Source organism: Phocoena sinus, chromosome 10 (assembly GCF_008692025.1).
Source record: "Phocoena sinus isolate mPhoSin1 chromosome 10, mPhoSin1.pri, whole genome shotgun sequence".
Classification (NCBI taxonomy): Eukaryota; Metazoa; Chordata; class Mammalia; order Artiodactyla; family Phocoenidae; genus Phocoena; species Phocoena sinus.
The window spans coordinates 96,689,267-96,707,375 of record NC_045772.1 but is presented as its reverse complement, the minus strand read 5'-3'; the positions used below and the strand labels follow the sequence as shown (position 1 = coordinate 96,707,375).

Sequence of the window (18,109 nt, the reverse complement as noted above, 5' to 3'; positions counted from 1 at the left end):
GCAGGGCCAACGAGGGGATCAGAACCAAAACAGGCCACACAGGTTGAAAATAAACATTTTATGTAAAGACATCCTTTAAGGTAGGTGGAGCTCCCATCGCAGACCTCTCCGGGATGGCTGCCCCAACCCGAGGGAAACGTTGAGTCTGGGCCAAGTAAGAGACAACCTGGGGCCTGAGAGCAATGGAGGGTGTGGAAAGTGGGTGGGGAGAGGGCAGAGTCCAGCTCAGCCGGCTTGGCCGAGAGTCAAGGTGCTAAACTCCTGGCTCCATCGAAGCACGAGGTCCTCGCTCTTGGCCGGGGTCAGGACGGTGTATGTCTCATTCTGCAGACATCTCATGCGGGACACCTGCATGGGGATTGGGCGCACGTGGTCCAGCTAGGAAAGCCAGGAGCCCGAGGTGTCGGAAATTCAAGAACAGGAGGTGGGCGAGTGTAGGCACAGGGAGCAGAGGCAAGGAGGAAACTCAGATGTGGGTTTTTAAAGCGGGGAGGCGCACCACGTAGCCCGACTCCCCCTTTCAGAAATGAGGAGCCCGAGGCTGGAGAGGAAGTGACTTGGCTCAGACGACTTGGTGAGTAACAGCAAGAGCCAAGACTGAGGCCTCAGCCTCTCGGGCCCAACCCGGCTGGGGGTTCTTCCCTCCTGGCGTATCCACAGGGCCTCTGATCTGCAGCCTCCCTCCCTCCTGGAACCCTCTGCCTGGGGGCCTGGGAGAGCTGCTCACCCCAAGGCGGGAGGAGTGGGGACAGAGCTCCATGGAGGAGGCTCTGCCCAGAGATGCACCCACTCTCCACACCCCTGATGCTTGGACACCACGGGGGGCCCAGAACGGACCAGCCCTTGGGGCTGATGGGGAGGCAGCAGGGGCGGGGGCGGGGGGCTGCAGAGGGAGGGGCTCACCTTCCGTTTCCGGTTTCTCATCATACACTGCTGGCTTTTGAAGGCACAGTAGTTCGGGTACTGCACATATTCTGTGTCACAAATCTAAGCCAGGAGCGGGGAATGGGAGGTGGGAAGACATCAGAAGCCTCACAGACACCAGCCCTGCAGAGTGCGCCCACGATGGCAGGACCAGGGCACAGAACCAGACCGCCTGCACCTGGGGTGTCCCCTCTGCCCTTCCCGTCCCACCCTCAGCCATGGTTCAGTTGCTGGGAAGAAGCCAGGAGCTGGAGCTGAGAAGGGGGTGCCCTGCTGGTCACCTAGCTGGGAAAGCAGCTGAGCGACGAGGGCCAGGGAAGGGGCACTAAGGGCCCAGTACGCGGGAAGGGGCCCAGGCAGCGGTCCCATCTCAGGGAGCTTCCTAGGGACTGTTTAGTGCGGAAGAGGTCAGAAGTGCCTCTAATGTATGACCCTGGGCCAGTCCCTTCCCTCTACGAACCTCGCCTGCCCATCTATAAATCCAGGGGAGCAGCTGAGGCAGTCCGAGACCCCTTCCAGATCTAGGGGCCCAGGGAGAAGAGCTGGGCGGAGACCTCTCGGCTCAGATAAAAGCCCTTTCTTAGGCTGCCTCTGCTTTTCCTGGTCTTGATTTTTCCTGCTAAACCACAGAAGGGAGGGGCCGGGCTCTTAGCTACAGCAGCTAGTTCCATGGGGGGAGGTAACTCTGGAGGCGGGGAGCAAAGTTGATCCCATTGAGAGGGAAAGCACTAGAAGATTTGAGAAGGAGCCTCCAGACTTAGGCAGGGAAGCACTGGGTCACCGTCAGCAGCCGTTTGGGGCAGAGATGAAGTCCCCCAGCCCACCCCCTGCAGGTAACCGGCAGAGCTGGACCAGACCTGTCTCATGCCCCCATGGCCTGTGCCCTCCCGGCCCTCCAGGTTTCTACTCCTTTGCTAAGTGCAATCCTACTCTCTTGGGGGTCTGGAGGGTCTACTGGGGAGTGGCAGGAGGCTCAGTGAGGCCAGGGGCCCAAGCCCCCCTCCACATCCTAGGGTTCCCCAGAGCAGGGGACCAGAGGGAACCGGGGTGAGCAGGGTGGGGCTGAGCTTTGGGGAAGGCGCTGACCTTGGTGGGGAAGTCCCCATCCTGGAAGCTGAGGAACTCAGTCTGGAGCCAGCTGGCGACTCGACTGTCTTCGCAGCCCTTGGTGGCCAGCTGGGCACACCAGAAGTCCATGCGCAGCCCGCCATACAAATCCAGCGCGTAAAAGCGGCCCGATTTTAGGGTCCCTATCTGTGGCATGGGGCACAGGGGAGAGGTGGGAGTCCCGGCCCCCCTGCTGCCCCATCCTGCCTGGGGCCTGAGGCCCCCGGCCGCTGCAGGCCACCCTCCTCGGTACCTGGGTGCCGATGGACGTGCTCTGGGACGCGAGCAGGGGGCTGACGAAGGGCGTCTTGTGGGAGCTGTCACACTGCTGCCGCTGCAGGCTGGCCTCCGAGCGGCACTGCTCCAGCTTGAGGGAGCAGAACTCACAGAGGTCACATGTAGCCACGTGGCGCCGCCCAAGGTTGTCACAGACCTGAGGAGGAGCGTGGCTGGGGAACTGAGACTGAGGCTTCCCCGCTTCCGCCCTCCAGAGCCGCTCCGCAGAATGTCTCCGCATTAAGTCTCTTCCAGAAGCTCCTGTGGCTTTTCCCTGCCCCCCTCCCCAAGGGTCCTCAAGGACCTCCCGTCGGCTCTCTGTTTCTTCACCCTCTTCCTGGATTATTTATCTACTCACAGGTAATATTCATCTCCCTGCTGGTGACACCCAAACCTTTACCATCACTTCTGATCTCTTTCCTGAGCTCCAAATCCCCACGGCCAAGTGCCTGGCAGACATGTAACTTAGCCCGTCTGAAAAAGACTCGTAACCCTCCCTTCCTCTCCGCTAATATTCACAAAGAGTCGGCACGGTGCTGCGCACCATGGCGATGAGTGCCGTCATCTCCTTTGGTCTCCACAGGAACCTTCTACTAGCACAGGTACTAAGCAGGCCTCCGTCGTGTGCCTGACGAGGAAACCGAGGCTCCGTGAGGCTGAGTCAACTGCTCAAACCCACGTCTAGTGCGTGTGGAGCTGAGGCACTGGTCCTGGTGCTTCCAACTTCAAAACCTGTCCTCTGCCCGAGCACCTAGGCTCAGAACCTCCAAGTTCTTGGGTGACATTTTGTATGTGGAGCCCGGTGGGGCTCTCTGCCCTGAGCAAGTCTCCCCAGCCTTCCAGGAGGAAGGAGGATCTCGCCCTGCAGCATCGCCAGTCCATCCCGTCAGCGTGTCACAGTCACAAAATCTCTTACGTCGCCTTCCTTGCTCCTCCTGACAGCACACGGGGGACGCATCACCATGTCCCTGACCCCAAATCATGACCGAATTCTCTTTTCTTACCAAATTAAATACAAATGCTTCAGACTGCCATTCGGGATTATTCACATCATGACCCTTATTCTCTCTTTGACTCTAAAAATCCAGTGAGCCCTCCACCACTCCTGAACTTCCTACACTCCAAAACAAAAACAAAAAGACCCAGAAGAACTCCCTCTCCAGCACCTACCACACTCCTTTTGTAATGCTACTGAATCCCTGCTCCCTGCGGGCCAAGAACAGCAGTGTGCTCGTTTTTTTTTTTTTTTTTTTTTTGGTTCCACGTGGAATTTCTTCTCTTTCTTGCCTCAGAGACTTTGCACATATTGATACTAACCCCTCTAGCAGGAACCTCTACCAACCCCTTCTTTTGCCTGGTTAACTTCTTTTAGCTCCGGGTCTCAGTTTACACATCAGTTCCTCCAAGAGGCAATTCTCCGATCCAGCCCAACGCGACGTTTGTGCTCTCCATCTGCTCTCTGCACTTTGTGCCTGTCCGTCATGCATTGATCCTGCCACACCGTTCTCCGTTTCCGCGTCTGTCTCTCCCACCAGACTCCAGGAGGAGAGGGAATGGGATCTGTTGTACTCATTGCTAAAATACCTAGGACAGAGTTGCTAACATCTCAAATACCTAGCCCGATCAATATTTGAACAAACGGATGAATGGGTGGCATACGAGCTCTCAACAAACATTTGCTAACTTGCACTTTTTGAAAGCCCTATTTCCTGGGAATAGGACCTGCTGGGTGCTGAGGACACGTCGAGGCTGGGATCTCTCTACAGATCCCTGGAAACGGTTCTATGATCCCTCTGGAAAGAATAGCTACATCTAAGGTAAAGCCAAGTCCTGCCGGTGGTGAACTGGCTCAGGAGATGACTCAAACCTAACAAGGCGCAGCCACAGCATGAATTCTGGACTGCAGTGGATTCCAGACTTCGTCCTGTGACCTCCTCCTTTAAGGGGAGCTGGAGATACCCTTCCAAAGAAGGGATTCTCACTTGGAGAGAATCTCCAATGATGCCTCGGGCTTTATGTAGTCCCGCCCATTAACCACTCCTGAGGCCCAGAGGATGCCCAGTGAGCATGGAGCCATTAAACAGCATGGTGGGCATACCGACTTCCCGAAACCAAGGATCTCATCCTCCAAGTGCTGCCAGGCCTTGGCTGTAGGGGTTATGACACAGGTGTTCTCCACAATCGAGTAGCACAGTGCCAGCAAGGCCTCCACGTGAGGCAGCTGCAGGAGACTGCAAGAAGATGGCACCGGCTGGGGCAGAAAGCCCACCCACTCTCTTCCCCTCCCCTTAGCGTCTAGTCCTAGTCACACACATTTAGCATGCTGGATGGGGCCCCGGAGGCCTCCAGACCAACTGCCTCCTTTTACAAATGAGGAACTGAGATCCAGAAAGGGGAAGTAAAAGTTGCAGTGCTTCTTGGGGTCAGAGACAACCCCAGAACCCAAGTCTAGTAGCTCTAGGTTCAGGGCGCACCCCACTACTTCAGAGACGGATGTCCAGGGCAGTGCTTAAGCCCATGACGGCCACAGAGCAGGCGTGGCAGGCAGCGGCTAGGTGCACCTGAAGCCCAGGCAGATGTGAGTGGGTCTGGAGGCCGAGGCTGGCAAAGAGGGCTTCTCATTCCCAAAGACAGCAGGGAAGGTAGGGCCGGTGGGACAGACAGAACTTCCTGTACCTGCCAGGGCTCTGGGCTTTCCAGATATTCTTCTCATATACATCATTCACTTCATCCGTTTCCTGCACAGATCGGATGACCTCTTGGATGTCCTCCATCATCATGGGAGTAGACTCCACTTCCCGCACCCGGGGAGTGAAGGAGAAAGGGTTGGAGGATACAAATTCAGACTGGGTCTTGGGCTCCGGGTCTGCCTGCAACCCAGACGTCGCCTCCAGCGCCTGCTTTGTGCCCTGTCCTTCCTCCCGCTCCTCCTCTTGTCCCTCCCGCTCCTGCCCTTGATCCTGGCCACCCAGGGACAGGGAGGATTGTAGCAGCTCCTCCACGCTGCTGTTAAGCCGCTCGGGCCAGGGCTGGAAGGCCTGTTGTTCTGTGGCTGCAGCAGGGTTTGGGAGGGACCAAGAGAGAGAAGGGAAAGGGATGGTCAGGTTTCTGAACTCCCGTGTCTTTGTTCACAGAGGGACGCACATAAACGCAGACAAAAACACATAAACACACACAAACACATACATAAACACAAAGGCAGAGGAAGGCAGTGCAAACTGCACACATTCATTTAGTTGAGCATAAAAAACACAGGAGAGAATACAAATATCAAAATAAAAGAACGTTACCATGGCGACAGTGGAGGCAGCGTTACTGGTCCCCTTTCCACCTCCCTTACAAGTGGTCCTCTTCCCTAACCCACCTCAAATACCACCTTTTGTCCCCCTCACTTAAGAAACACCAAGTATTCTGAATACCTAGCAACCAATCCTTTCTAGAGTGAAGATTTTAGCTGGGAAAAGTCCCAGAGCACTTCTTAATGTAGGAAGGTTTTGGGGAGCTAGGAAAAATCGGTTCAGGGCAGAGATGTACGTAATGTCAGAAAACATCCTAGGACAGGAAAGCCCTAACTTGTATTCAGAAAAAGCAGGCTCTCCCTTATGTAAATAGCTGCCCATGGCCACCTCCACTGGCTCATCTCCCCACGTCCCTCCCACTGATGCCTTAAACCCTGGGCTCCGGGACTCCGTGGGAGGAGAGGCTGGGAGTCTCCCGGGTGCTGGGAGGGTCTCACCTGTGATGTGGGAGGACTTGGGGGAGGTCATCGTCGTGAGCGGCACTTCAGAGGAAGTGTCCACCTCCTTGAGAGTGTTTGGTGAGAGGATAGAGACTGGGTGGGAGCACCCGACCCGCTGCAAGGAGAGACGCAAAGTGGGAACGCCTTTCCCAAAGGGCGAACTTCCACTCCTGCTTATCCTCCGTCCCTGTCCCTCGGGTCTCCTCTCTCACAGTTCCTGGGCGGGAATGAGGGCACATGGCCCCCGGTGGAACTCTCTAGACCTGAGAAAGGGTCCCCTGCAAGATCACACTCCCGTCTGGCCCACACTCCTGCCTTCAGTCTTTTGCATTTGACTTGAATGACACCACTGACCTGCTGGAAGGGCTTATCTCTGCCTCCTCCCATCCCTCTTCCCTACTTTTCTTGCAGTAACAGGACTGTTCTGACAGTCTGAATGCCCAAGGTGAGACTGGAGCCACTGCCACCGCCTGTCCCTTGATCCTTGACACCAGATCCAACCTCTGTCCCAGCCTCACCTTGGCGTAGTAGACGTGGTTGGAGCAACGGTACTGAGTAAACTGGCAGAAGGACTCAAACCAGGAGGCATAAGGGAGGTCGGAGCAGACAGCGCCTGGGGAAGGGCGTGCGGCGGAAGTGAACACACCAGGGGGAACGCCCTCTGGGAGGGGGCACGCCCTCTGGGAGGGGGCGGGACGGGGCGGTGGGCTCCCGGGGTCTGGAGAGCCCAGCACGCGGGCTCAGTGTGAGGCGCCAGCCACCCCCTCGCCCCGGGTCCAGCGAGCACAGGTCTGGCCCTCGAGGCGGGCCCTCACCTTCCGGCACCAGGCCGTGGTTTTCATACTGGTCCAGCTGGACGAGGGTGGGGTTCCGGCAGCCGTGGGTTGCGCGGAGCCGGCAGGTGGTCTCTGCCTTCCAGGTTGGGGTCAGCAGCGCAAAGAAGCGCTCATACTCGGTGGGAGAGAGGGGGCTGCCCGGAGTGGAGGTCGAGAGGGAATCCTGGCCGGGGGCCAGTGCCGGAGGCAGGCACAGCACTGCGGGGCGGGAAACAGACCACGGATGGGCCCAACTCCGACACCGGGCGAGCCGGCCCGTGCACACGGGGACCGGGGTCGTCTGGCCGCCGAGCCCGCGGGCGAGGGCGAGAGAACTGGGGCGGGGGGGGGGGGGGGGGGCGGGGGGAGGGGCTGGAAGCGGCCGGCCCAGGGGAAGGCGGTTCAGAGGCGGGTGCAGGGAGGGCTCCGGGGGCGGACGCGCGCTCACCCCTCAGGAGTGAGAGAAGGGAGGCGGCGGCGAGCTGCCTCATGGCCCCGGACGGTCGCCCGTGTTCCCGGGACCGAGCGGCCTCTAACGGGCCGAGCCAGGGCTAGCCGGCGGGCGGGGGCCGCGGGTGCGAGGCCGCCGACGTCACAAAGGGCGGGGCGGGCCACGCGGGGGTGGGGGACGGGGAAACGGACGTTTGGCCGGGCTCGGTCGGAGGGCGGGTGCCGGTCCCCGCGTGTCACGCTCCAGCACGAGAGGACAAGGAGGGCAGGAGTGATCACTGACTCGGTGCCTTGGACGGCGGAGCTCCTGTGTTGTTCCTTACGCGTGACGTTTTTTCATTTCAAGGTGATCCCATAAAGTGGATAGTTACTAGCCCTATTTCACAATCTGCTCAAGAAGGGGTGAGGCCTGGAAGTGAGGCGCGCAGAGATGGGACGTACAACGCAAAGTCTGGAGAGGGCGCCTCCAGGTAAGGAGCCGAAGGAGAAGCAAGAGGGGGTTCGGGTGAGGAGGAGATGGGGCATGAGGGGGGCTCAGTCTAAGGAGGTGGTTTCCTGGTGGAGGCGGGCCAGACAGCTCACTGGTGTAAGGCAAACTACGCGTTGTTCTGTTTTGTGTTTAAAATAAGTCAGCCTGATACTTCGTCACGTATAAAGCACAAAATACACATTTACTGGAAATTAAGTGAAAGGTATCTGAGGGAGAAAAGATGCAGAATCGTAAAGGTTTTGGAAACCCTGGTCTGAGGCACAGTCCCCAGGCAGCTTGGGTGGTTCCAGAGAAGTTGACAAGTTGTGGATTCTGGGGCGGAGGTACCACTTCTGGTTCCACATCTTGTCCCACTTCTGGCATGTCATCCTTCCACCTTTTAGCCAACTCAGAGGAGGCAAAATATGCTTAGCACATGTACTGAAATAGTGTCTCTACAATAAACACAGCAGGCCAACATGTACAGCTTTTATTCACCGACCCAATTCCTTTACATACGAGATATCTGCACTCCACCCTGCCCCTCCCACTCACAAACCAGGACGAATCCTCTTGGCACAGAGGAAGGGGTGACCCTTCAGCCAGGGCCACAGCCCAGATGATCTGGAGGAGCCCCCGCTGGAAAAGCAGGAAGAGAGTGAAGAAAGTTTATCACGCCATGGCCCCCCACGAGGGGAGGGGATCAGGAGGCTGGGGGAGGGCCCCATGCTACTGCCCCAGTCCTTAAATACAAAGCAAGGGGAGTAAAGAGGACCATCCCTCAAAAATACAGCACCAACCTCAGCATGGAGGCAAAAGGACAGTGGGCAAGACCCCTTCCCTCTGAAGGGGGCGGGCTGAATGAGAGCACATACCGTTAGTGGCTGCAGCAACCCCCGTAGCAGGGTCTGGGTGCAGCGTCAGCACCAGGAGTGGGGCGGGGAGGAGAGGGGATGACAACTCTGCGCCACCCACCTCTCCCTGACCCCAGCCAGGCATCCCTCTCCCCACTAGCCCAGGTCAGGGGATGTGGAAGAAACTGTGTTGGAATCCAAGGCCCTTGTCTATTTCTTCTTCCGTTCTTGGGAGCAGCGTGGGCAAAACCTACAAAGGAACGTGACAGAGAAGGGGGAGAGAGTGAGCAAAAGGGAGGATGCCCTCTGTCACTCACTCAGCTCGTGACAGTCCAGCCCCACCGCAGCTCTCACTCACCACTTCCCCCGAGGCTTGGTGGTCAGCCCCACACAGGCAAAGTGGAACCACTCGATGGAACACTGGGAAAGGAAGAGGATGGAAGAAGCAGAACTCAGGGACCAGGGTGGGGCAGAGGAAAGAAAAGAACTCCCCCCACCCTCCATTCCCCCCCCATCCCTTAGGAGTACTCCCTTATTCCATCCCTTGAGAGAATTCTTGAAGGGTCCAAGGCCAACCAACTCCATCTACCTTTCTCCTATCCCGAAGTCCCCCTATTCAACCGTTACCCCCCTTCTTGTACCCAACTCCCTTCGTGTCCACCAGAACCCCCCCACCATCCTGAGGCAAAACAGTTCTTACATCAGGGTTGTCACAGCCAATCATCTCTCCATAGGAGACCTGGTGACAAAGGCAATAGGTGGGTTCGTTGGGATCCACAGGCATATCCAACACATCAGAGGGGTGGACACTGCCAAAGGTCACTGAGGGCATCCCATACTCAGGGCTTCTGCGTGCCAAGAAGAAGAGAAAGTGTCATCTGCACGAAGGGAAGCTACAGCTTGAGATGCTCAGAGCCGGCAGAGGAGGAGGTCCTTGTGGGGCTAGTGATTTGTGGCTTCTCCTCTGTATCCAGCAGATACCAAAATGGCAAGGAGAGTTGTTGGCACAGGAGACAGCAAAGTGGCAAGGGGCACTGTGGCTGGGGTGAGGTGGCGGGAAAGAGGAGTCTGTCCCTTGGCAAAATGCTCCCTGACACACTCACGTGCGAACAAGTTTTAACTTCTTCTGGGCGGCCTTGGGGGCTTCTTCGTCGGAGTTTTTCCCTTTGGAACGAGCACGGGTAGCCTTCTTCTCCTTTTGAGTCCGGCCTTCTAGGCAAGGGGGGGGAAGCCAGAAGGCAGGGAGACAGAAGGATGGGTTAAGCCCCCCTCCCCCTGCCCCTCCTCCAAGCCTGTGGCCCTCCCTCGGAGCTGAGGAGCAGGCTGGCTTCTCCCTTGGGGTCCTCGGCCCACCCCTCGCCCCACCCCTCGCCCCACCTCTCACAGCCCCGCCCCCCTCCTCACTCTTTTTGCCTTTGCTGGAAGAGCTGTCATAGTCACTTGACTCAATCTGCTTCTCCTTCAGATCAGCCTCAAAACGGGCCAGGTCTGTGTCCAGTCGCCGAATGTGTTTGTCCACCTGGGTGGGAAGGAAGGAGAAGGAAGAGCTACAGGGCTGGTTCCAGTTAAAGAAAACAGGCTGAGGCAGATTCTATGGATCTCCCAGACCCAAAACAGATCCCAACACGGCTGAAGGAGGGGGTCTAGGACCCCGAGGAATAGACGGGAGGCAGGTGGGGAGCCATGGACAGGGCCATACCATCTCATAGGTCTGCATGGCAAGCTGCACCTTGTCGTCACCAAATCCCTTGCACTTGCCATAGGCTTCCTGGATCTGTCTGAGAAGGGCCAATTTCTCCTCGGAGCTCAGGCTGCGGGCGCTACTCATATACTCAGTGGCCAACTTGTCAATTTCAGCCTTCAGGTCTACAACAGAGACAGAGGCCTGGTCACAATGGCCCCTGAGTGGCTAGGTGGAACACACTTCTTCCTCTTGCTCCTTGGACCTTTTCCATTGACCATCATAACCTTCGAATTAAAACGTACTGAACATTCCTAGGTACTGTGCCACGTACTCAAGTAATGCAACATGTTCACAATATTTGTTTCAAAGGTGCCTTCGGGTGCTGAAAACATTGCTATCATAGTTGGAACTGAATTTATTGAACCATAATGAGGGATTCCTGGCACCCGGCACTAATACGAAACGTGTTTTTGTCGCTGTCTGAAGATGCTTCTTTGCAGGGCTTGCTGCCTCTTGAACCATGAACTTTGTCTCAAAAGCCATCTGGTTTCTCGTCTCAAAAACATCCCACGACAGCTCTGAGTGCTACAAACCGGGCTGGGTCATCTGCTGCTGCTGGCTTCCAGGTCTGTATACCTCATCATTTAAAATTAGGCCCTGGTCCATTCACGGCACAGTTCTTCTACTTACTGCCCACCCTGTTTTGCTCATTGTTTGCAACTTGCTTATATTTCCCATCACTTTTTTTTCTGTTTGTTCAGTTTCGATATTGCTCCAAATGTTTCTGCAAGGCTGGTGACGTCCCAAGGCACTGAGACTTTAGATGCGCACCGCCCAACATTTGGTAGTGCTCACAAAACATGTCGATGGAGAAAGAAGTATGACTGCAACACGGGGCAGCAATAGGCAACAGGGAAGACCTGCGCGCACACCAGGTTTACGCCCCGCTTCATTCGAGGCCCTTGGAGGAAGCTGGAAAAGCATGTATGTACTTCAGTAATCTCCAACTGGCCTTTCTGTGCATGAACTCAAGAGCTGGAACTGTATTACAAAGCAAGGGGCTGGTGCTCAGCATTCAGCAGGGAGTTCTCAGGGCCTACGTCCAGGACTTCAGATGACGTTCACCTTTTCATGAGTAAACTTACCAAGAGTAACTTGAGTCACAGCTTTAGGTATTCTAACAACAGCTTGTTACATCCTTGGGCAGAGTTACATGAGGATGCACCTATATATCCATCAGCAGGTGTGGGGGGATAGCGCCAACAAATACCTTTGACCTTGAAGAGACAAACCTGACCACTGTAGTGTGGCCTCAGGCTCCAAATGAATGCCTCAATGCAGCCCAACTTGCTCAATGCCCAGGCAAGGCCACAGATGGTACCCGGTGCGTCTGTGCGGCTGAATATAGTGTAGAGATCCCGATGTTTGTTAATTGCTGCTTTTTCTTCCTTTTTCCTTTCTTTTTAAGATCTTCTCACGCAGCAGAGTTCCTGTCTACCAACATGAGTTGCAGTCTAAAGCCACAGTGAATTTTGTGACAGTAACATTAACAGTCCAATGGAACAGAAACATTCTAGTCTTCCTATAAACGTACTGAACATGGAGAACAGAAATGATTCTAGGACTGACTTTGGTTTTTTTAATTATTCTTGAGGGAGATATAAAGAGCATAGCATCTTTGAATTCTTGAGGCACTGTCACGCCATGTGTTACGGAAAAGCTGACACACAAATACGGGTCATTATTACCCTCCTTCTAAGAACTGCAAGAGAGAGAGAGAGAGAGAGAGAGAAAGAGAGAGAGAGAGAGAAGCTGCAGCAATCCAGACCAGATGATATGCTAACACCAAACAGAAGAAGAAACGATCATATACACACTCACTATACACTGGACTCCTTACTCTGTACGTACCCTCTGTTCTTTGGTCCAGGTCCCTCATGAGCTGGAAGTTTCTCTGCAGTTCAAATGGGAGGTTTTCAATACCTGGGGAGAAGAGGAGAAATTGAGCCTCCCTGGAATGCTAGGCCCTACAGCTGCTTTTAAAGAACAGGTCCAAAACAACACTCGGTTTTCCCTCCTTCAAACCGCTGGATTATCTGTTACAGCACTCATCGTTCTGCTCTCAGGAGAGGTCACGTCTGCCTCTTTCCACAACTAACCCCTCCATCTCTACACAGCTTTCCCACCCTTCCTCCCTTCAGTGACTTTACAAATCAGCCTTTCCCTTTCCTTTCCTTTCAATCTCTGTCTCCAAGCTCCTTGCCCTCAACTTGCAAATACCCTCCTGGCATCCTCCACCACTCATCACACACACACTTCCAACCTGCTCTCCGTACAGTAGCCAGAATGTTCTTTAAAAAATGCAGATCTGGGCTTCCCTGGTGGCGCAGTGGTTGAGAGTCCGCCTGCCCATGCAGGGAACACGGGTTCGTGCCCTGGTCCGGGAAGATCCCACATGCCGCGGAGCGGCTGGGCCCGTGAGCCATGGCCGCTGAGCCTGCGCGTCCGGAGCCTGTGCTCCGCAACGGGAGAGGCCACAACGGTGAGAGGCCCGCGTACCGCAAAAAAAAAATGCAGATCTGCTCAAGTCACTGTCCTGTTTATAACCCTCTAGTGACCTCCTACTGCAATATTCCTATAGCTATTCTGCACTTTCTGGCCCTTGCTTCCGTCACACCAGCCCTAACTCACGTCAGTCCCCGTCTGTGCTCTCCCTGCTCTATCATACTGCCTCCTCTGAGTGCCTTGAACTTGCCAGTGCTCTTCATGACACTTGGCTTTTCACACGCTACTCTCTCTGCCCAGAATGCCCTGCCCAGTCTTCTTCATCCCACCTCCACTATACCTCTTGGCCTTCAAATTCCTGTTCATTCTTCAAAGTTCAGCTCAACCCTGACTGCCCCAAACTCCAACAAGTGCCCTGGATTATGCTGTCGTGCTATTTTTTTTTTTTTAAATACGTATTTCGCTGCGCGGGGTCTTAGTTGCAGTACACGGGATCTTTGTTGCTGCATGCGGGACCTTTTAGTTGCGGCATGTGGGATCTTGTATCTGCAGCGTGTGGGATCTAGCTCCCTCCCTGACCACGGATCGAACCCAGGCCCCCTGCATTGGGAGTGCGGAGTCTTAACCACTGGACCACCAGGGAAGTCCCTGTCGTGGTATTCTGTGTCTACCCTTTTGGGCTCTTATCCAATGTACTTAAATAAGTAATTGTGTAATTAGTTATTTGGTATGTCTCCCCAGCTCTCCAGAAGGGTTAGATGTATCTGTCTTCTTCCCTATTTCTCTAGAGTTTAGATGTGCATACAGAGGATCCTCAATAAATACTTGAATAAATGCATGAATACTTAAGTCTCTCTCATAAAAGAAAAATCTCTTCCCATGACTCCACTTCCAACTTTTAAAATGCCTCCACTGCTTTAACCTATAAACTCAGGTTCACCACCACCAGTTTACTGAGACTAAGCCATCAGTGACTTACCAAGTCAAATGATGGGTTATTAGTCCTATCCTAAAAAAATTACGTTCGCAGGATCTGGCACCATCTTCTCGTCTTCGAATAACTTTCTTCCTCTTAAGATTCCAAATCTCATCACATACTTTCTAGCAATTCCATCACTGACATTTCCTTAGCCTGTCCCTTAAATGTTAAGATTTTCTTGAGCTTACACTTAATTTAATCCTCTAATTTTCTCACTTGCTTTCTCTGAATGATCTCCATCTTATTTACTCTTACAGATACAATTACCATTCCCATGCTTAAATCTAAGTTGAATAAATATGTTACTGTTACTCCTGAATTTCCTATCTTGTTGATGATTTACTGTCTACCTCACTTCCCAAACAGGAAATAGAGAAGTCACCTTAGACTCCTCCTTCTCTCTCAACCACTCAGTCAGTCAATCCTGTCATATTTAACTCCTAAACACTTCTGTCACTCCCTGAGATCAGGTCCTCATCTCTGACCAGAACTGTTATCCCTAACTGGTCTCCCTATTACCAATGTCATCATGCTCCAATTTATCATGCAACATTTATTTTCGTTTATATTAAAAAAATCACTCTATTTAGAAAATCTGTTGGTTCCTCGCTATTTAAAGTGCACGCTGGTGGACTTCCCTGGTGGTACAGTGGTTAAGAATCCGCCCACCCGCAGTGGTTGAGAGTCCGCCTGCCGATGCGGGGGACGCGGGTTCGAGCCCTGATCCAGGAAGATCGCACGTGCCGCGGAGCAACTAAGCCCGTGTGCCACAACTACTGAGCCTGCGCTCTAGAGCCCGCGAGCCACAACTACTGGGCCCGCGTGCCACAACTACTGAAGCCCGCGCGCCTCGAGCCCGTGCTCCGCAACAAGAGAAACCACCGCGATGAGAAGCCCGCGCACCACAACAAAGAGTAGCCCCCGCTCACCATAACTAGAGAAAGCCTGCGGGCAGCAACGAAGACCCAATGCAGCTCAAACAAACAAACAAATAAATATAACGTGCAAGCTTCTTAGCTTGGCTTAAACGACCTTTCACAACCTAGCCCCAGCTACCTTCTCCAGTCTCGTTTCCCAATCTTGCACCTCGGAGTCCTATACATCAAACACTCTGGCCTCACTTTTCCCTGGCTTTGCCACAAACCCGTAACACCTTTGCTGATGCTTTCCCCAACCTGCAATTCCCTCTCCGCACTCAACCTTCAAGTTTCTATACATCACATCCTCTGTAAAGCTTTACCTACACCCCCAGGTAACGAGCCCCTCTTTCTCCAGTGTTACCTACTGTCCTTTTAATGTATTTCTATTATTTCATTTGTCACACTGTTTTATAAATATTAGCAGAACCTGTGTTCTACTAGACTATGAGCACTTGAGGGCAAGAGCCGGGTCTTATTCATTCTTGTATATCGCCAGTACCTGCCATTACGTCTGAACCATAGCAGAACCTCAAAAAACGAATGAATTAATGACGCTCAACGATAAGACAAATGTAAGGGCATAGGGTGACGGACTCTGTGAAGAGGTAGGTTACACAAATGGCATAAACATAACACCATATTTCCATTTGATGGGAATTGGATCTTTACTCCAAGAGGAGAAGCCTTCCGGTTCATCATCTGACAGTGGTCACTCGTAACCTCCCATCCCCACGAGAAGCCGCTTCTTCGAAAGAACTGGTTGGAGCAGCCGCGAGCAGATCTTCATCGCTGCTCCAAATGGCAGTGGATGATATATTAATACGAAAACTACCGATTCGGAACGATTTTAAGAAAATGATATGTGCTGAGGCCAGAGACTCTGCAGACGGGGGCAGCAAATATCTTCCCGGCTATGCCCACCAGCCCTTCAAGAGCCGTCCCCCAGCCCTGCCGCGCAGCCCCTCCCCCGTCTACACCCCAGAGCGAGGCCTCGACCCCGGTGCCCCGCCCCCTATTTCTTCACACCCTCCAGTATTTTCTCTCGCTCAACCCTTCACGACTGTGACTTTCTGACCACCGAGACTTCGGAGCCGTGAAGCTCCTCAGCCCCGATTCCCCCCAACCCGTCTGTGACCCCTGACCCCCTCCTCCAGCCTGCTCTTACTGTCCAGATAATGTTCCAAATACATCCCCGCAGCCATCTTGAAGCAAAACAAAGCAACTTCCGCTCCGCCCCGGAAGTGACTGAACGCGAAGGGAGACGAAGCGCTCCTACCCGGCCTGGAGCCCTTCCGCCCTCACGAGGAGAACTTCCGCCCTCACGAGACGAACTTCCGGTCTGAGTACAGGGCCCGCCAAGTTGCCTTCTCCTGGCGCAGACACTGGTCCGTGGCGGGTCGGCCGGGTGCGGGGCCGGCGGCGGTGGCCGCCGCGGCCGAGGGCGCCATTTTGCGTCCTCGCTCAAACGTCCGTCCCCTCCAGGACGGGGACGTGCGGGCGTGAGAGCAAGGAAACCTGTCTCTTTGGGCTTTCAGTCCACAGAGAGTCCTTCTCAGCAGCTGGGGAATGTGAATCGGCCCCTTGGCGGAATGTGAAGCTGGCGATCAGGGCAGGTGCCTTCTTCCGCGTCGCTAGTTTCTTAGGAAGTTGAGGAGGCGCCTGGCGGTGCGAGGTTTAAATCCTCCCCGTTTCTGTTCACTCGCGCGACCACCAACTCCCCAGGATTATGTTTTAACGTGGAAACAATTATTAATAAACTCTACTTATAAATACAAAGAACTACTCACACAATAAAGCTGCGACTCTCCACACCTTTTGTCAGGGTTCCTGTCACTTGAGGACGTTCTCGCCTGTAAAGTGACAAGAGTGCTTCTGGCCTTGCCCTCCTGTTTGTCTCCCTTTTTATTCGAGTTTGGGTACGATGTTAACTGGCACCATAATTCTGAAAGGATTGGGGCACGGAGCTGTCACAACGGGGCCAGTTGGATGCCGACTATCACCCTGGTCCGCGACATCACAGCGACAACTACGCTCCTCGTCCGGATGGAAAGCCACCAAGTGCACGACAGGCCGCCACCACACCAGGGACGCAGAACTCAACGCCCAGAGCCGGAGAGTGTTAGGAAGACAGTTTTGGAGATCACTGTCACCCCAAATCACGCGTTCTTAATAAGTATTAATGTCACATGGCAGGTTTTGGTTTGGGGTTTTGTTTTTGTTTTTTGGACTGTGCCGCGGCTTGCGGGTCGTTCCCCGACCAGGGAGTGAAGCCGGGTGGCGGCTGTGAGAGCCCAAGATCCTAACCACTGGGCCACCAGGGAACGCCCACATGGCAGGTTTTCAATGAAACATTTCAGCCACATAATTTAGCTCAAATATGTAAAAAAGGGCAAGGTGAAACCCCAGGTTTACTACTGAGCAGGTGGTAGATAGAGCAATAGAATCTAGAAGACGTCCCTCTAGTTGCAAGCGGCAGACCCTTGGATTATCTAAACTCCGTGCCCATTTCCTTGTCTATCAAAATGCCTGGAATCCTGCTTACTTCATAGGGTTGTTGCTGTTGAAGTGTGGGGGTACCCTTCAAAAGAGATGCTGGTTGTAATACCTGTGATGAAGGTAGGGCTCTCAATGTCAATTCAACAGTTGGTGAGAACAGGGGGAAACGTAGTAAATATGCGGGAAACACACACTGCACGTTCGTTCATATGTGATACAGTCGTTAGTATCACACCACGGACTGAGACTATCTTGGATGCCCACACAAGAGCCCGAGCCCTAAAGCTAAGAGGTGTTGTCTCATTGCCTATCCACACGCCACCAGCCAATGAGCGTGGCTGCCCAGCAGTCCCACACAGGATGGCCACGTTGTCAGACGTGGGAGCTTTGTCACAACTTTTTCAGTGCTTAAAAGATTTTTAATTTTCAGTAATCTTGGAGGCGATCTAGCCCAATCCCTTCATTTAACAGCTGAAGAAGCACTGCGGCCGACACTGGTTGATGGGAGAGCCAGGGCGGAAGTCCCGGTTTCCCGCCCCTGCTCTGCCCCTCAGCACTACAACTGTCCTGTTTCATTCTTCAATCCCGGTTATGGGCTCCACCACTGGAAACCTCTGGTTTTAGGTGCCACAGGATATGCCAGCTGGAATTAGCACTGAGCCCACAGGTGCTCTGGCAGCAGTGCAGGTCCTTCCAGGAGGCCGTGCTTCCATTCCCTGGATAGGGAGAGCTTCGAGGTATTTTGTTAACACACGACTGAACCCTGCTCTTACACCTTAGGCGACACAGTCCTCACAGCGGGATTTGTATGTAGGAACCCTCATAAACCAAGATTTCACTTCAGAGATTTCAAAGTTGTGCCCTTCTGTGGCTAGGGATACACACACAGCC

At 54.0% G+C, this 18,109-nt stretch overlaps 2 protein-coding genes and 1 long non-coding RNA gene across 13 annotated transcripts; 1 reads left to right on the top strand and 2 right to left on the bottom strand.

Moving 5' to 3' along the window:
- Positions 1–43: 43 nt before the first annotated feature.
- On the bottom strand, positions 44–7,421 carry ACRBP (acrosin binding protein). 5 transcript variants are annotated; one of them, XM_032646727.1, is made up of 10 exons: positions 7,310–7,421; positions 6,862–7,080; positions 6,565–6,659; positions 6,044–6,161; positions 4,984–5,359; positions 4,406–4,538; positions 2,285–2,464; positions 2,011–2,178; positions 904–987; positions 44–378 (listed from the first exon to the last, which is right to left on the bottom strand). In XM_032646727.1, the coding sequence occupies exons 1-10, from the start codon at positions 7,350–7,352 to the stop codon at positions 226–228; spliced, it is 1,569 nt and encodes a 522-aa protein (XP_032502618.1). In that variant the 5' UTR covers positions 7,353–7,421; the 3' UTR covers positions 44–225. The 5 variants fall into 5 exon arrangements, with proteins under 5 accessions (XP_032502618.1, XP_032502620.1, XP_032502621.1 ...); XM_032646729.1 differs by having other exon boundaries at positions 44–348; positions 7,310–7,408; XM_032646730.1 differs by lacking the exon at positions 2,011–2,178.
- On the top strand, positions 6,747–14,533 carry LOC116761046. Of its 3 annotated transcripts, none has more exons than XR_004351916.1 (5): positions 6,747–6,835; positions 7,658–7,781; positions 10,805–10,944; positions 11,080–11,302; positions 11,787–12,220. It is a non-coding gene; the product is annotated as an uncharacterized LOC116761046 (long non-coding RNA). The 3 variants fall into 3 exon arrangements; XR_004351917.1 differs by lacking the exon at positions 6,747–6,835 and adding an exon at positions 7,327–7,436; XR_004351915.1 differs by lacking the exon at positions 6,747–6,835 and having other exon boundaries at positions 7,496–7,781; positions 11,787–14,533.
- On the bottom strand, positions 8,256–18,087 carry ING4 (inhibitor of growth family member 4). 5 transcript variants are annotated; one of them, XR_004351913.1, is made up of 9 exons: positions 15,888–15,970; positions 12,230–12,301; positions 10,334–10,500; positions 10,039–10,153; positions 9,738–9,843; positions 9,335–9,482; positions 8,993–9,054; positions 8,656–8,884; positions 8,256–8,419 (listed from the first exon to the last, which is right to left on the bottom strand). XR_004351913.1 is itself a non-coding variant. In XM_032646734.1 (8 exons), exons 1-8 carry the CDS (start codon positions 15,922–15,924, stop codon positions 8,845–8,847), a joined length of 750 nt encoding a protein of 249 aa, XP_032502625.1. In that variant the 5' UTR covers positions 15,925–16,892; the 3' UTR covers positions 8,256–8,844. The 5 variants fall into 5 exon arrangements, 3 of the variants coding, with proteins under 3 accessions (XP_032502625.1, XP_032502627.1, XP_032502626.1); XM_032646734.1 differs by having other exon boundaries at positions 8,256–8,884; positions 9,738–9,846; positions 15,888–16,892; XM_032646736.1 differs by having other exon boundaries at positions 8,256–8,884; positions 10,048–10,153; positions 15,888–16,891.
- Between the last annotated feature and the right edge of the window lie 22 nt (positions 18,088–18,109).

Bases quoted from the DNA above. Each gene is read 5' to 3' on its own strand.
- ING4 (XM_032646734.1), bottom strand. From the start codon at position 15,924: ATGGCTGCGGGGATGTATTTGGAACATTATCTGGACA. The intron at 10,501-12,229 runs GTACGTACAGAG...TCTCTGTTGTAG, and splicing joins CCTGGACCAAAGAACAGAGG to ACCTGAAGGCTGAAATTGAC. The intron at 9,055-9,334 runs GTAAGAACTGTT...TTCCTTTCCCAG, and splicing joins TTGGCTGTGACAACCCTGAT to TGTTCCATCGAGTGGTTCCA.
- ACRBP (XM_032646727.1), bottom strand. From the start codon at position 7,352: ATGAGGCAGCTCGCCGCCGCCTCCCTTCTCTCACTCCTGAGGG. The intron at 4,539-4,983 runs GTACAGGAAGTT...ATCTTCTTGCAG, and splicing joins AAAGCCCAGAGCCCTGGCAG to TCTCCTGCAGCTGCCTCACG. The intron at 2,179-2,284 runs GTACCGAGGAGG...CCCATGCCACAG, and splicing joins GCACGTCCATCGGCACCCAG to ATAGGGACCCTAAAATCGGG.